The sequence below is a fragment of the Serinus canaria genome, chromosome 3, assembly GCF_022539315.1.
Source record: "Serinus canaria isolate serCan28SL12 chromosome 3, serCan2020, whole genome shotgun sequence".
Taxonomy (NCBI): domain Eukaryota; kingdom Metazoa; phylum Chordata; class Aves; order Passeriformes; family Fringillidae; genus Serinus; species Serinus canaria.
In genome coordinates this window covers 24,108,603-24,126,886 of record NC_066316.1, presented here as the reverse complement: position 1 = coordinate 24,126,886, position 18,284 = coordinate 24,108,603, and the positions used below count along the sequence as shown (strand labels likewise).

The window sequence follows — 18,284 nt, the reverse complement described above, 5'->3', positions numbered from 1 at the left end:
TTAACACTTTAGCACACATAGATTAGTATTCCTTCACTGGAAATATTTCATATTGCGCAACAAGTGTTAGAACACTTCCATTCTAAAATGCTAACTTAAAAGTAACAAATTAAGTGAGCAAGAAACGCTGTAGGTTAATCCCCATCCTCCCTAATGCCCAAACTGATCTAGCTAAAATTTTCTAAGAAAACAACCTTTCATATGCTGAAGAGTGAACACATTCAAAAGTCTCCTTCTTCACCAAGGGCTCAGCCACCATTCAGCTCCCTGCATCAAAAGCAAGTGGCACCCAAGCCACCCTATGGAGAAACTCAACCAGCTTTAGCCCTGCAGGACAGAGACAAAGCCAGTCACTTAGTGGGGCTCCATTGTGGCCACAGCAGGACACCAAGAACAGGAAAGCATCTCTCCTGCATTCCCCCAAAGCCTCACTGCAGGAGTCTGCTTGCTGTGCCTACCCGAAAACACCAGACCTCAGTGAGGAAAAGTGCTCAGCTCCCACAGGTAAACCCACCAGGAGCAATCAGGCTTTGACATGTACAGGGCAGTCCTTCCTATGCACTTTGACAAACAAGCTTTTCTAATTTCAAATTAGGCAGCTACTTAATTAGAAAATTAGGTAATTAGCAGATACTTTTGACCTTAATCTCTTTTTAACGACACTCTTCATCTGTTAAATGAAATTAAATTCATCATCCCACACTGCCTAAAGGTTAATTAACACTTGTGGGCTGTACCCTAAGTGCTGTAGCAAGGTCAGTGTTTAAATGCATGCAATTTCTCAAGAAGTAAGATTAAGAGCCTTCCTATAAAAATGAGAGACACAAAAAGAAAATAAAGTTAACTCAAAACACCAACCAACTGCTATTAGAGGAAGAATCACCTTTTCAAAGTTCTTACTTGGAAGAGACTATGACCTCCATGCATCTTACTACTTATATGATTTCAATATAGTTTTGAAGGACAACCCTAATTCTGACTTTTAAGTTCAGTCTGACTTCTCACTTGGAACGTTTTTCTTTAACCTTATGTCCTTAATGCACAAATCTACAAAAAGATGGCAGCATTAATTATCACTATCTGCCCAACACAATGAATGATGATAACCACAGTCAGGCTCAGACAAAAGTACTGCTATCCAAAACATCACAAAGCCCAGTGAATGCACAGAGGTCACAGAGAAACATGGAACCATCTGAAACACTGGTTTTCCTGGAGTACTGTGCAAACTCATTTGCACAGACAGGTACCAGAGGTTATGTGGCAGGCAAGCAAGTTGGTGTGGAGGCTTGTAAATGGAAAGGAGGGCAGAGGAAGGAGGGGAAAAAGAGAGAAAAAAAGAGCACTCACAGTAATCTCAGATTCTCCATTGCTCTCTGCACTGCTCCCTCGACCCTGTACCACTTATTTTTTAACTGCTTTTGTCAGAGTGATGGTGCTAATTCATGCTCAAAGAAGTGTCTATATGTTTAGAATTTTTTTTCAAAATTTAAGCCCAAATTCATACAGCTTACCTCTGATTATCCAAGCTCTATTTCCAAAACAAACTTTTCTAGTAACACATGAATAAATCCAAGTTTGCAAAACATTCAATCTTTAGATTGCAACAACACAGGTGAGGTCCAACATTCCCCATTACTGGCAGCCCATCTCCTCTGCTGCAAAGAATCTGAATTCAGTAGTACCAACATACTTTCAATCTGACACTTATGGCAATCTTCCAATATCTTAAATATTTATTGTTTATTTGGGCAACTAACTTAAATGGGTTTTTTGTTTGTGGTATGCTTTTAACAAGTACATTTTTGCCCTAGAGGAAAGAAGTTTCTACTCTAAGATTGCTATAGTCTCATCAATTCTAGAGTACCATTACAGCAGCAAAGCAGAAAAGCACAGAAATCATTAAGTGAGATAACATCAGGCAAAGCAAAATAGCCTCTTCTTTTATGGATACATTTTATCTTGTACCATGCAATGTTTACTTACAAAATTCTATTCATCTCAAATCCTGGCACACAAATTAATAATCTCTAGCTTCTGTTATCTAGAAATCAAGTTAGACATTATCCCTGTAAATAAATGTTGGAACATTTCTTAAATTTTGTACTGGTTGCTTCATTGTGCTGTGCATTTCTTTCCCCCAGGACTCATAAATATCTAATTTGTGACATTAAAAATACCATTCTACAAACTGTTTCTTTGATCTCATTCTGTGCTAGTCCAAGCCAATCTATCCTAAGTGCCACTATGCAAAACTCCATCAAGAAAAATAGAAACCTGGCCTGTAGTATTCATTTCCTTTCCCAAACAAATACGGACCTCCTTCTCCCAAAACACTCATCTACCCTGCAGGGAAAGCCTTCCCTTTCAGCACTGCTGGAAAAAGCAGGATCTGAGCATTTTTGTGCTCAGCAGAAATGTTCTTACCCCAGAGCAGGGGAGGCACCAGTGCTGGAATACACAGCGCTATTTCACAGCTCTTATCACGCCAAGTCACAGGACACAGCAATTGCAGATAAAGGGAAAACCTGTTTTGAAACAGACCCACCAACTCACTGTCTTATCTCAGTTTTCTGGTATTTCAGGTATAGGAATTCCTTCCACTTACTCACAGCCCTTTGTGGCTGCTGCTTTATTACCTCTCCATACCAGAGCCCATTCAGTAAAACACCAACCGTGAACTTCACTCCAAGCTAAAGTGACCTTGAAGAGCCACTGTCCCTATTTGCATCATCTTATCCAAAACCTGAGGATGACAATCTGCTCCTCCCCTTAAAAAAAAAAAAAAAATAGCCTCTAAGAGACAAGGCTTCTGGTGGGAGTATTCATTCCAGTACTCCAGGTGGGAGTATTCATTCTGCCGCAGCAGGGCAGGAGCAGCTGGTTGTGCTTGCAAGGCTGTCATGCTTCATCCATGCCCCTGGGCAGCATCTCCTGCAGAAGGCACTCTTTATCCCAGCTCTGCAATACAAATGTTACCCTCCCTGCTGCAGGGGATACCATCTCACAGCCATTCTACCTCTCCTCTGTCTTGTAAGAAAGAACAGACACAAGGCTTGGTTTTGAAATTTTTAAAAATCCACTCTTTCTTAGGAATGCAAGACTAAAGCTTTCTAATCACAAACTTGATCCAACATAGCACTTTCAACAGCAGCAATCAAAATGCTGCATTTGTTTACCTCCACCAAGAAGCTTCCACAGCTTCTGCAACTGCTTACAGCTTTGGTATTAGAGGAACATCTCTACACCAGCTCGTGTTTGCTCCAGCTAGAACCAAATCCACAGCAGTTTGGTTTGGGTTTTTTTTTTTTTTTTTTCATAGAAAAGAACTAACCCATCTCCATAAAGACCAGACATACTACAGACTCAGCTAAGCCAGGACAAAGCACATGGCTCCCACACAGCCAACCTGGAAGGTGGTATCTACAACTACTCATCACACATTAGTCACAGTCTCCAATTTGGTTACTACACAGGAGGAACTTGTGAGAAATAAATGGAATATGTGCATATTATGTGCAGAAAACACAAGCCAGAGAGCAATAAGAAGTATCTATGCTGGTGAAAGTCAACAGCCCCCCTCAAAAATGGGGAGTGAGCATAAATACAATTAAACTGACTGGTTCTTTAGCTAAAGTCTTTTGTTTTGTTGTGTTAGCAGTTACACAGCCCTGGTGAAGTAACAGCTGTAAACAAGGTGTGGGTGGAAAGCATTGCTCACACCTTTCCTGCTGCTGTGGCTGCTGCTGCCGCCTGACAGGAGACTGACTGTCCTGCAACACACTGCTTCTCAAGAGCTGAAGAAACATCAATATTAACATTTGTTATTTTGCAAAGATAGTCTTTTAGACAATTCAGACTGCAGACCTGTCACCAAGTGTTGCTGCACTCTCCTTAGCAGGGACACTATCAACAAGTTCCCACAAATGCCCTATAAACAAATGAGGTAATTGTGAAATGAAACAGATTTAGTTCATGACAGGGAAGAACTCCTGAACAGCACGGCAGACATCAGTATGTGTCACTTCACATCTATTTTATAAAGCTGCAGTTAGGTCACTTCTGTGGAAATGAATGCATAAAACTAAAGCCTGCTTCAAACATAATTTCAGTTGCTAATCCTGGCACTATTACAGCAGAAAAGGGAGGAATTAAGTCTCACCTTTATTTAGGCCAAACCACAAAGCAGATTTCAGAACTGAAGCAAAGCAAGCACAAACACTGGCTAACACTGTTACACGATGCTACAGCTTCCCAGAGAAAAATCAATCACTGAGGAGAAGACTTTGGTTGGCATAGGCAGGCTAAGACCTTCTAAAACTTCACCTTGAAGGTATTTCATGTAGAAGTCCTACACAAAATTGAACTATCACAGTCACTGTTGATAAATCACATGCATGTGATTTGCTTAGCAGGAAAAATGCCTTTCCATAAGGATGCTTCTTCCTTTCGTCTCAAAGGACCCTGTAGGGAAGCACACCTCTGTGCAGAACGTTTGCCAAATTTTGAACACTCAAAAGGGATGTATCTATCAAAATTGCTTAAATACATGACATTTTGTATTATAAACAAATTACCTATCTGATCTTCCTACAGATGGGGTCTCTCAAACATAAAAAAATCTCCAGGTTTCTTTTCCTACTTTTGGCTACAAAGTAACAGTTTTTAGGTAAAGAAACATAACCCTGCAAATAGCAACAGTGACTGATCATGGATATGGCCAGTGTTACAAACATTGCAAGTGCTACAAACACTTAACAGGAAAAAAAGACTTGAATATGGTTGGGACTAAGTAACAGCAGTGTCACAAATTACAAGTAAGTTGCATTTTTTTCCCATTTCCTTCCTTCTTCCTCAAAACTTAAGGCATTAATCGATCAAGAACTGATAACAATCAAAGACACCACAGAAAGAGAAATTTTTATTTGTTAAAGGACACAAATAAAAAAAACCAAAAAAAGCAGTTTTTTCTACAAAAGTACATGAGCACCAACACAGCCAGAGAACCTCTGAATTGCCATTCAACCCACCACTGCCACATCAGCTGTCAGTCCCTTTTAGATCCAGGCCAAAGCTCTTCTCTGGTTATCACTGGGTAACACTTCCAGCTTTTTGTAACACATCAGGAACAGCTATGCTAGGTTAGGCCTGCCTGAACCCACAGAAATAAAGTTTACAAATTTTTTACTAATACACTCCAACTCATAGTGAAAAGTACTCTGGAAAAAGCTACATATTGTAGGTCTCCAGTGTTTGCAATTCAGTTTCATTCTCTTTTTTAAACCCTGGAGATTTGTATTTGTTTGATAACTGTGCAGGGAACAATCTAAAGCCAAAAAGATAATAGTTACTCTGAAAGCAGCTATTATCTTAAACCACTGAATTATCTAGTTTATTCCACTAATGCTTATGTTTTAGGACTGATTAATTCCACATACACTTAGTAAGCATTAGCTATGCTAATTCAGCTATTTATACACAAAAAAGAACCATCCAGGAGGATACTATTTCCACATAATACTGCCAACCAAAATAACAGGATCTCTCATGCATGAAAAATATTCCTCCCACCACAACAGAATACACAAACAGGAACAAAATTATTTTACTACTTTTCAGCATCTTCTAGCCTTTCTCAATCTAATTTGATTACTTGTATTTTAATTTTAACAAAATATGGTTTTTTGGGCTGCAACATGGGGTATGGCCAAATAAATCAGCAGGGAGTGAGCCCAAGAGAGAGTTAACAGCACCTCAGCTTCCATGCTGTAACTACACAAGCACACTGCTCTTACTCAAGACTAAATGCAAGCTTGTTTAACCTACTAATCCACATTTACTAACCTACTGTGTCAACATGCTCCAAGCCTCTGCCTTCACTTAGCCCTCTGCAACTCCCATGCAAGCCCACACTCCAACTAGGTGTGACCATTCTTGCAGCCTGCAAGTTGCACAGGACAAAGTTCTCATGCCAGAGTGCTGCATGACACGCAATATGTACATCTGGGGGAGCTGGGGAACAGTTCCCAGAAAGGTGGAAGGACAAGTGACCCTGCCACAGCAGGACCAGGAGCACAGTGCTGCCTCTACTGAACTAAATTCTAACAAAACAGTTCAAATTATTTATAGTATAGAGTGATATTTTTTAAAGTTTGAACTGCATCCTTTAAAGAAAAAAAGTTTGTCAAGTTTTTTTTTCTTCTCAGCAGTTTTTCATGTCATAACATGCCTAAAGGTTTCCTTGATTGTAAAAATGCATAGAATATTGTGAAGATGGGCAATTAGAAGATTTCTTCAGTGAAAATCATTAGATGTTTTCTTCAGTTCAATGTTGTTCATAAATAATCATTTGAGACTCTGAAGCTGAAAGCAAGCAGAAACACAGGAAGACACTGAGTTTGTTTCCATATGTTAAGATCAAATCAAAAGTCAAAACAACAAATTGTTCTAATTTTAATATTGATTCAGCCTGCAGTACTACTGTCTTGGGCATGGTTTCATTTGCTCTTCAGCCAGTCAAACTATGGGCTGCTGCTAAAAGGGGTGATCTTCCTTGAAGGATCAGGCTGCTTTTTCTACCCCAGAATCTGCTTCAGGATATAATTTTCTATCAGGTAGCCACCAAAATTTTTTTCCACCCCCACTTAGTTTTCACCTGGATGAGCCCACTAGCCAGCTCCTCCCAAACCTCTGCCCAACAGCCCTCAGGGCCACTCTGCCACCACACACACAACATAACCCCAGCACAGAAACTGCACAACATCAGTGCAGCTGCAGCTCTGATTTTTTTCACCTATATCATCTAAGAAAAGCAATCTCAAAAAATACCTTAATGCTCAAGACACTGTGGCATTTTTTTACCAAATAAGTCAAATCATGCAAAAACCTGAAGGGTCAACTCAAACCAGGATCTCATGGAAGTGAACACTTCCCTTGATGCATTTCATAGGTATCAAAAATTAGACCGTGGACATTACCATGGTTTTAAATGATTCTGAAGAACTTCACAGGCAAACAAGGGCATACCCCAACAAATTCATGCATTTTTAGAGCATACAAAGAACAAAAACGGTGCTGGAAGAGTAGAGCAAAGCAAGAAGACATGTCTAAATCCTGTATTTATGATGCACAAGGGCATCTTCTCATCCCACAATAAAGAGCTGTGATTGATGGCTGTCATGTCTGGTTATTCCTTCTTCCCTGCTCAAAGGGCAGGAGCTGCATGTCCAGCACTTTTCCTGTATTACTTTGCAAGTTCTGCTCTCAAAGCTGCTCTGGCTCTGTGCAGAAGGAACAGGTTGAAGAAGCCTGCAGCAAGAGGGAAGTTTCTTTCCTGCTGAACTTACTTCTCTGTGCCAAGCAAGGGTGTGATGTAGGGTTCATAAAAATACTTCTTTAATCAGGGCATTACTCAAAATTTGAGAGCAAAGACTTGGTGCTGAGAAAGTGCTTGCAGTCAGAACCTTTCTAGCTGACCTTTAATGACAAGTTTGCTGCGTCAACTCCACCTCTGACATTTCACCAATTCCGATACTTCAGCAACTTCCAAGTGTGGCTTGCAGTTGCTTCAACTTGCAATTACTTTCTGCAACTGCTAAAAAACACTAACCATTACCCTGCACAAGTCACTATTATCCCCTCAACCCCCTTCTGATGACTAATATGTGTTCCTAGAACTGCTCAGAGCCAGCTAGAGATCTTAACTGGCAAAACAGAAAAAAAGTTACCTTTTTAAACTGTAGTATCATTTTTGGGTAACTATGAAGTTAAAGAAATGAGACTTCTATTGAGGCAATGTACTGGGCTTCTAAATAGTGTGAGATAAAAACCCCTCCCAAGCTCTACATTATTTGAAATTCTATATTGTGTACACACAGTGCTGCATGCACTAGAAAGAAAAAGGCTCTTGTAACACCCAAATATTTACAGCACAGTCCCCTACGTCAGATACTAATTCAAATTAAATACTTTTGCACCAGCACCTGTGCAGGGAAGCAAGGCAGCAGGAACAGCAGTATGTGCCAGCCACTGTCACTGCCTGCCAGCGAGGCAGGTGGCAAAGCCACTGCCAGTCGAGGTGCCTTCCATGGCACAGTGACAGCCCCCTGCCAGAGGCACCGAGCCCAAGGCAGACTCAATGTCACCCCCAGAGAAATCCTGCAGGGCCACAGACAGAACCCCACTTTTGCCATCAATGTCTCCAGCAACTGGCCAACCCCACTGTGAAAAAACCCTGAGCATACTCTCTACTAGTCTTAACATTAAAGAAAAATGCATACAAATCAAGAGTCTGAAAGCAATCAAGCTTAAAAATACTAGGATGTTGGAGTTTGTTTTTTTTCCCCATATATAAATACCAATTTCAATGTCAAGTGCCACTGGAGGTGAATATTTAATCTAGAAGCATGCCAACTGAAGATTTGTTTGCAGGTAAATATTCCCCTTGGTCAAACTGAAAATTTCTATCCTGATCTGTATATTGTCTGAGATAAATTCAAGCCCATATCCAATCTGATAGCTATCCTCTTCCTAAGGGACATATCCTTGCCTTCGCTTTAATTATAAAAGGCTAATTAGAAAAAAAAAAATCTTTCCTACTGACACCAGACAAGCTTTTTAAAAGATTTTATTAAGCTGCCTGCTTGTACGCTATATATTAAAAGAAAATGCTAGTTCTTTACTGCTGAAATAGGACTTAATTTTTAGCTTTGGCAAGAAACAGGCAATGAGAGGTAGGTACGACACCTGTGCACAAAAAAGAAAAAAAAACCACAATTAAAGGTAGTAAGGCTCCTATGGAAAAGCACATCACTATAGGATACTTATTTTAAAAAAATTATATGCAAAACCCTCACCTGAAATACCCTACTGTCAGTATAAAGCCTTAAGCTCCATTAAATAAAGCAAGAATGAGCATGTCCAGCCCAACAAAAAGAAGAAAAAAAGATACTTTCTATAACTTAATCTCAGGCATTTCCATACTTGTTACTAGTGCAAATTTGCTAAAAGCCCTCAAGGCAGAAGTTAGAAATTTCACAGGAACAAAGCACTTGTTGGTTCTCCATCATACCAGCTTCTTATCACTCTAACTTTACACACAACCCAAAATACAGTCGCTGGAAAACCTGATATAAAGGCATATTAGGTTTAACCATACAAGTAGGTATCAAGTTTTAAATCAAAACACACCACCCTGCTACGAATATCCAAAGCCACATTTTCTTTTAATTACAAATGACAACTCTTATCCAGCAAAATGCTTATTTTTATCAAGATTTTAAAAAAATAATTTCCTCAGACACAGAAAAAAAATAAAATAGAACATTTGCATTCCGGAAAGAATGCATTTCTTGCATCTTATTTTGTTGGATTTCTACACAAACCTCAAAAGTAAGTCCATAATGCCCCACTCACTTTGGAACTTCAAGATACACCTCAAGCTGAAGTTTGAGACACTGTTACATTTTGTACAATCACAGAAACCCCTGTTAAAAGCCACTAAAGTCAGTGGAAATGTTGGTCACACAAACCTCTACATATTGGTAACAAAGCCCTAAGCTACAGACATAAAATACTGTTGTTCTTTTGAATTTTGTTCTGAAGACAAACAGCTAAGCATTAACTTTTCTTCTCTACAGTAAAAATCCTTGCAAGCCTGCAAAAAAAAAAAAAAAATCACACAAAGTACTTAAAATGCTAACATTTCCAATTTACCCTCCCCTCTTTCTTGAGGGTTGCAACATCTTGAATTCTAAACCAAATGCTTTGAATTCTGAAGCAGATGAAGCACAGTGCACATCGCTCACTTTAACAAAGTACACTATAGCAGGGGCATTCCTTTTTTCCACTAAATGTCCATAGAAATCTACGCCTTAAGCACTTGTTGGTTTTTATTTTTAAGAAAACTTTTCTGTGGACCATCGTATTTTCGGCCCTAAGTTTCACGTGCAAGATGCTGCGTTTGTATCCAAATCGCACGGCATGAATCAGCAAACAAAGAACGGGCGCTGGCTGATGTCTGTTCCATTCGCAGTAAAACACTTCCACTCCGTGAACAAGAGGAACACGTTTTATCTCTGATAGGAATTCTTGGTTAAGGTTATTTGGTTGGTCTTTCTAAGACCATGTAGTTTTGGTAGCTACAGTCAGAACGCTACAATTAGTTACCTAATTGGCAGTCAAGAGAGGCTGCTTTGAGAGCAGCTGTGTAAAGAAAGGAAATACGAACGGAAATATTTCATTTTTACTACGACACTGGCAAAAGCAAAGGGAGAAGAGGAGAAAGCCCTTAGTTCTGAAGGGCAAGTACAGGTTCCTCAGGCAGAGAGAGCTGCAGCAGGCTCTCTGCTCTCGCCAGGCTGAGCGAGCCTTTACCGCCGCCTGCCTGAGGCCCCGCAGTCCCGCCGGGGCTTCTCCGGCTCTTCGCTGGGAGAGAGGCAAACCGAGCGCTCCAAGGCAAGGCTGGACACGCCAGGCCGCCCTTCCACGAGGACTGAGGAAGGTCCCGAGCACCAAACTCTTCCCTGTCCCAGCCCCGGGCCGAAGGCACCCGCGCTGCTCCGCGCCTCCTGACCAGCCAGCATTAGCTTCATCGTTATCTCCCTGTCACCTCCTCCGCTACCCGCAACACTTCCCGATTTTATTTACTTGTCCACCTTTTGTCGATTTTCTGGCGGAGCGGATGCCGCAGGGCTGCGCGCCCCTCAGCGCGGGGGCAGGCACACCTTGCGGGCTGCCGGGGGGCGCGGAGCCGCTCTCACACCTCGCCGGGCAGAGCCTACCCCGGGGCTGACAGGCTTCCCTTTCTCCCCTGCAGGGATGGGAAACGCGGAGCGGAGAGCGCCGGGGATCGCCCCGAGCGAGCCCTCCCGGCGCGGTACTTTACCCGTGCAGAAGGTGGCGAGCGCCGAGGGGTCGCAGGCTGCGGCCAGGCAGGACAAGCCTTCCTCCATCCCCCCGGCCGCCAGCGCCGCCGAGCCGGCCCCGCCGCGCCTCAGCGAGAGCTCCCGCGCCCCGGCCCGGCCGGCGGGAGCCCAGCACACGGTCCCGGGCCACGGAGCCCTGCCGGTCCCGCCGCCCGTGCCCCTGTCCCGGAGCGAGCGCGGGAGGCGGGGGCGGGCCGGGCCGGGCCCGGGGAGGGGCCGCCCGCAGGCGGCGGCCACGCGCTCGCTGCAGCACCGGCCGGGGACCGCGGCCCCCCGGGCCTGCTCGGCAGGGAAGCGGAGCCTGCAGAGCTGCTCCCGAACGGGAAAGCGGCAGCTGCTCGCACACGGGAACCTGCACTAATGCCCACCGGGAACCGCAGCAATCGGAACCGACACCCCCGCGCCGGTGCCACGGCGCCGCACGGCGCTCACGGCCGGGGGCACAGCGCCGCACGGACCGTCAACAAACAGCCCACAGCATCCGTCCGTCCGCGCTCGGGGCATAAAGAACCAAGCAGCCCTGACTAAAGACAAAACCCTCCCTCGGCAGATGCAGATAAACCAGTATTGTATCAAAGCGTGTCTGTCTGTCAGAAACGGCACGCATCCATCTATCGTCAGCCACAGCGCGACACGAGGGGTGACAGGAACAGTGACAGGGAGTTCACACTGGGGGGAAGAAGGGGGCAGCAGTTCGCTCAATATATTGGAATATTTTTCACATGACATCGTTTCGAGACGAAAAAGCAATGACATCACTGGCAATATACTCATATCCATTATATGAAAACGAAGCAAAATATCATGGCTTAAAAGCAGCAGCTTTGCAAAGCTATCATTCTGTTCAGCAGAAGGGAACTCGTATTACAAATGCATTACAATCTATTTAATGTGATCATGATTTTGTCTGTCTTGCAAGACGAAGCACAGCCAGATGAGAACTAATGAATGCAACATGTGTTCATTCTTTTGGTAGCTGTGCCTGAAGCCAATTGGCAGAACGACTACAGCAAGATAAATGTCAAAACAAAACTATTTGTGAATATTGTACTGCATGTATTTTGACTCTTCTATCATACTTGAAATAGTTTATTATTTTCGAGATTTGTAAGCATATTAAATAACTCTGAATTAAAGTTTAGATTTCCAGACAACAGTAGGATAGTTTAAAAAAAAAAGGGGGGGGAGGAAGTCTGGGTCTCCATTCAAACAACAAGGAGGGGCAGCACTTTTTTCTACCATCAGAAACGGTTGATGATAAGGTTAACAGGTTCATAAGAACTCATATAATTAAGACAGCACACAATTGGTTTTGTGATTTCTCCAGGATTAATAATCTACATAACTACAGTAGTGTATGTCTTTTCCAGCAGCTCCTGATCGACTGGAGGAATCGACCTCTGCAGTGATCTAAAAAAAGAGATGGCAGTCAGCTGAACACAGCTCTGCAGCATGAAGTCAGCCAGACAACTACTGTGATTAATACAAGGGGAAAGGACTAGGAAACTGCCTGGTGGAAGATGGTAAAGCCTAAAAGGCAAGGGCACACAATGAAGGACCCTAATGAAGCCATCAGCCTCGACACACAGCTGTGGCACTGGGATTGACCAAGAACCCACGTTCCCAACTTGTCCCAACCCCCATGTTGCATCAAGTCATTAAACAATCTTAACTGCAAGACGAAACACCGAGTCTTATCTTGGGTGGGTTGGGCAGACAGAATAATGTAACACACACACTTTGGTATCATTTCAAACTCAACATGCTTCCCAATACAGCTATGAAGCCCTGGAAGAAATGACAGGCAGAATGCCCCATGAGGCCAAACAGACATTGTACTGGTTAGATCAGTGCCAAGAGCAGAAAGAGGCTTGATTGCAATCTTAAGTGGCCATTAGTGCCCTGAACAATGACACATTACATGCTACTGGCAAAAAGCATCCACTGTAGTTCACACCAATACATTTCTTTTAGAATATATCAATTTTGAAATAAGTAAATCACATCATATCAAAAAAGTTATGCTCTCTTTCTGTAAAATGAGTACAAAACACTGCTATTTCTGGGTATCCTAAACAGAACTTAGTGTCTGCTCCATCAAAAGCATACAGGATGAGGCAGAAGGAACCAAAGCAAATGTCAGAGCACTCTTGGAATGATCCTCAGAACTCTTACTTTTAAAACAAGTTTTCAGAAGGCCCAGTGTATACAGATCACCCTGAAAATGGCAGAAGGACTCTCAACCCACCTATCTCCATTTCCCTGCTCAGGTGAAGACTTGATCAAAATTCCTCAAGTTGCCTTTAAATCTCTCATGATAACCTTACCTCCTCGTTAGGACTTGTTACTCTTCTATCTCTGGCCCTTCCATCATACCTGTCCTTCTAAGCCACGGGTCTTCAACAGCTATCTCTACACTTTTCAAGCCTTAACACCATCTCAGGTCTGTCTTCCCTGCTGCTACTTAACATAAATGGTGGGTGATGAGGAACTGCTCTTTTTAAGTATTTTAGACAGGCATTAGTAATGTAAAAAAAATACTAAAAATATGGCACATACCAAAATAAAACATATACACAACGTAAGTATTTGCTCAGGAAAAAACTCTCAGATTATTAGCATTGCTATACCATGAAAAAAACTAACAAACACTCTTCAATCTAACAAAATAAAGTCTGTTAAGGACCACAAATGGAGCTCTGCACACTACAAGTACAGATTAGTTCATTGCTTGTTTATCCCCAACATACACATATTTAGGAACACCACACATCTGGTGTTGTTCAGAACAGTGAATGTCTCAAAGACTGCAGCAGCACCAGTTTATGACTGTACAAATTTTAGACATACTTCAGATTTTCAGCAATCAAAAAACACTCAATTGTGCCTTCTCTTCAGAGGAGGGAGGAAATGGCTTCTCCAGCTTTTGAAGACAGCCATAGTAAAGCATGAAACCTTCAGAGTCACCACTTCATGTGAAGAGGAGAACAAAGCAGGTCCCCCATGAGTCCATAACCAAAAAATTACCTTCCAGTCACTCAGAGCTAACTGAGGAAACCAGAGGTGCCCCCACCAAAGCCACAATGTCCCCAACCACAGAACAGACACTTGTACCCAGGATATCTTCAGTACTTAAAGAAAAAAAAGAAAAAGAGAAAGGAAGATTATCTATTGAGCTTCCTTGGCAAGTGATACTGCTGCTAAGAAAGCACCTACCATATGAATTTTGGAAATTGGTTTTCACAGAAATAGGGTTTTTTAATTTCCATTAGATTTAGGAGATTTCAGATCAAAGAGCTGCTGCATGAGGCAATCACAGTGATATATTCAGTCCAGAAGATTACTGGAAACTCTCCCTATCTACCTTTTATTCATAAAACCTGTAATTGCAACTAAACATCACAAAGTGGTAACTGTAGTGACACTAGTTTAATGTCTGTCTTGTTGTTGAACTGCAAGAGGGCAGCACTAGTTGATTTCATATATATGAGGAAACAAAATTAATCAGGTTTCCACTAGCAAATGATCCTTCAATTACTTTTCTTTCTTCTTTCTGAAAGGAAACTGCATCAATGTTTCAGTTGGCAATTAACCTCACTGCCAAACAGTATCACCCTTCAGCAGATGCCTTCATTAGCTTTACCCCACAGAAAAGAGAGAATAAAAGTAATTTCTTTAATAACCACCCAATTCCCAATTTTATTACTTGGTCTTTAGGAGGAAAAATTTCTTTCAGTTTGCTTTTAAACTCACGTTATATCTGCTATCACCCAGCAAGCACAACAGACCAAAACCATCTCATCAGGTGAGACAAAATAATTAAACAGTCTAACAAGACACACTTTGGTTAAGGATGCTCATTGCATCAAGCCTGTTTCCAGCAGTACTTGTGAGGTGCTCAGAGGCTGGTTACTGAGCTAAAAAGGACAAGGATGATCTAGCAGGATCCAGTGCTCCACTAACACCTGTGGGATGTGGCAGCCTCTGCTCGCTCCTCTTCACTCCAGGCACTGTAACAAACTCTAATAAGGTTCCATTCTCTGAAGCATTAATTCAAAGAGTGATGAAAAGCAGGACCTTTGACTAGGATTAAGGTCACTTAGAACTGGCATACAACAGCATTACTGCTAAAAAAAGCATCCCTGCCCTTCTCCTGCATCCTTCCCATGCTCATCCTGTTCCTGCCAACACAGCTCGTGGGGCTGCACAAGGAAGCACACCAGGAGACTGAGGAGCATGAAACTTAACTCATCAACATCAAAACAGGGAAACTCACCAGGCCAGTCATATGGTGTATGGCACAATGAGCCACGCTGCAGCAGCAGGGAGGTGGCAGCACCCTCTGGAAAGAGTGGTGGGAATAGTGTCTGTCAACAGCAGCTCTGCCCGTGGATGACTTAAGGAGATTGTGAAACAGCTACACTGGTAAATCACATTTCATTGCCAGAAACCCAAGCAAAATAAGAACTGATACAGAAGAGAGTGAAGTCCCCAGGCAAGCACCGTGAGGGCAGGATGCAGCAGAGAGCACACAGCAGTGCCTGAGGCCCTTCCCTTATCACCCCCTCCTAGACTCAACTGAGCTCCTTCGTCCTATGGCATTTTTCTCAATTGAGCAGGCAGAAAACACAAGAAACAAGAGGGGTACATTGGATCTGAAAAACTGTCCTGAGGCTGTCCTCCACAACTAAACCATACCCAGCTTTAAACTAAACCATACTAAACCTAGGTCAACAAGCCTAGGAAAGTAGTTAAATGGGAAAACTTATTTTATATTTGTTGTCCAAAACCACATTGCTTAATTTGAAAAAGAAAACCTGCAAACAATACAGAGCCCTCCAAATGCAAATGCGTATTTTAAGAATAACCACAGGAATGGTTATTTTTGTCAGGGGGTTTGCTGCTGCAGCAGCTGTAGCAACAGGATGGAGGTGGCAGCAGGCTGATGTGGAGGATAGGAAGGGTGGCAATGTGTAAGGCTGGTATTTCCCTGAGCACAACACCAAACCACAGCTGTAGCATGCCTTCCGCTGCCTGCCTGGAGCACCTGCACAGCAGACTGCTTGCAGCTGCCTTCCTGCCTATCCAGTAGACAAGATGAAAAAGTGTTAAATCTAAAACACTGGCACAGAAAGGTTTCTCTCCTGAAAAATTCATGTTCCAGACCACAGTTCAGACCACATAACCTAGGTAGTGGCCCATGAAAACGTGCAACCCTGTCCATGAGGAAACAGAAGTCTGAAGAGTGGCATCCTTGCTAGCTACAGTCTGTATCTTTGTGGAAATAATCACAGTTTCATCTCTGGTCAAGAGCTGAGCTTCAAACACACAAGATTTTGCCTAAGTGGTATTTTTAAAAGTACAGGTAAATTGTACAAGGTTGTTCAATATGACTCATTTCCATTCTCTGAAAGTGATCAGCAAAATTTTGACTTGTTATTTAGTTGCCATTATATCAAAGCTATGGTTATGGATGAACTATGGTGAAATGACTGCTGTTTAATTATTTAGCTTGTGCCAACAGGAAGATAAATATTATTTCTGCCATGCAGAAATGGGGAAACAACAGTGCAGAAACCATCTACAAAGTGTTTTCCAATAAAGCACTTACAAAATAAAATATCTACTTCTAGACATATGACACTGCTTAAGAGTTGTGTATCCTTTCAGAAAATGATTAAATGTCATTCTTGCATGTCAAAACATCTCCAGATGCTGGCTGTTTCCATCAACATGTTGCTGCAATGGTGACTATTTTTACTGCTTTTAAAAGCAATAAAAAATAAACTAGCAGTTAAAAAACCAAGAGAATTTGGAAGAGCACACTATTTATGACAGAGACCAGTAAGTTTCTTGCTTACTATCCACTCTGAAGCACTGAGGAGGTAGAAAAGCCTTTATGAAAAACCTCCCACCAAAAAGCAGAGTCCTTCCCACAAAACTAGCTCTGATTAAGGATGTCCAGCACAGGACCTGTGGATGCACAGAGGGCTTGCACTGTGGGTGACCAGCTCAGCTGTGCACTGGGTGACATGTGACTGCACTGCCAATGCACCCCATGCCAACGGGTGGCTCAGACATATGGCAAGCCATGTAGATGAGGGACAAACCTCACAGGTGCCAGTCTGGCTTCATCTACACCAAGAGGAACAGCTTCTGGCTTCCAGACTTCCGCACATGCAGCATAACCCAAATTTGTGATCACGCAGCAGAAACGCAGCATCACTTATTGAAATGCTACCTACTACATGCAATTGTGATGTAGGTGTCAGACCTTCAGCTATTTTTCCACTTCAGAGTCTGACCTTATCAAAAGATCATTTATAGCCACACAGTTTTGACATATTATATATAGCAGCTGTACAGTCCATAAATTAATTACCCTTCTGATGGCACAGACTACCAAACAAAGTGGTTTAAAGGGAATCTGTAGAAAGAGCTTTATATTCATGTCATTCCTTTAAATTTAGTTGACAACAAGATTTTTGTACTCTTCAGGAAAATGGGTCACACTAATACACATCATGTTTTATTTACAAATGTAGGATACAACTATTGTGAAACCCCCAGGCAGGGTTTACAACCTAAAAAAACACACAAGATACACATTTGTGTTTTTTCAAAAAGGCAAGTGTAGAAATTCCTGTTTATTCCCTTGCTTTTCAGTAGTGTCCTCAGTATCCTAAAACTTGGTAAATGTAAAATGTGAAGAACAAGCCCTACTATTTCCACAAATTGTTTGATAAAAAATTGTCTTTAGAAGGAATCACATTCTGTGATCCACAAACAGAAGTCAAGAGAGTCCTTTCACCTAAGTTAAAAAAAAAAAATCTGCCAGACTAGAAGTCATGCTTACTTGAAAGTCTGAGTAACACAACGGACATTAACATATGGACATCCTTCCTGTAGGAACAGCAGTATTACAAAAAAACCTGGCACAAGTGACACCTTTGCCCCTCTCTCTCTCTGGAAAGTAACCAAAGGAAAGTAAGAGACAAGAGTTATGGCACCCCACCATTTTAACTGGTAGCTGGAGTTGAGACCAAGGTCAACTCTTGACTACAGAAGAGTGCTGGCATTGCCAGAAAATAAACATTCAGTAGGTTAGAAAAAATACTTTCTTCCTCTGGATCACCAATCTTGTTATGACAGATAAAGGTCAAAGCAAGGAGCAAACAGGCTAATTTCAAAGAGGGAGAAAAAGAGAGAGGGAACTGTGATGTGCAGTAGAGGTCTAAGGGAAGTGACAGACTAAACAGCTGTGTCAAGACAAGGACAGATCATTCTACAGGGGAAAAACATCACACAACAAAAAAAGGAGAAGGTCCTTGATGACTTAAAGAAATGCAGCTGCATTTT

General features: G+C 42.2%; 1 protein-coding gene across 6 annotated transcripts in view; it reads right to left on the bottom strand.

Annotated features, from left to right (window-relative positions):
* Positions 1 to 18,284, bottom strand: part of EML4 (EMAP like 4) — a 147,194-nt gene that overhangs the window by 75,876 nt on the left and 53,034 nt on the right. For 2 of the 6 annotated variants that reach the window (XM_018915046.3, XM_018915052.3), the window contains exon 1: positions 10,886 to 11,032. The exons of 2 other annotated variants lie outside the window; for them this stretch is intronic. In XM_018915046.3, coding sequence (XP_018770591.3) covers positions 10,886 to 10,952 — 67 coding nt within the window. In that variant the 5' untranslated portion in view covers positions 10,953 to 11,032. Of the gene's footprint in view, positions 1 to 10,885; positions 11,033 to 18,284 lie in introns of those variants that run through there. 2 more of the 6 variants (XM_018915057.3, XM_018915066.3) reach the window with 1 other exon arrangement.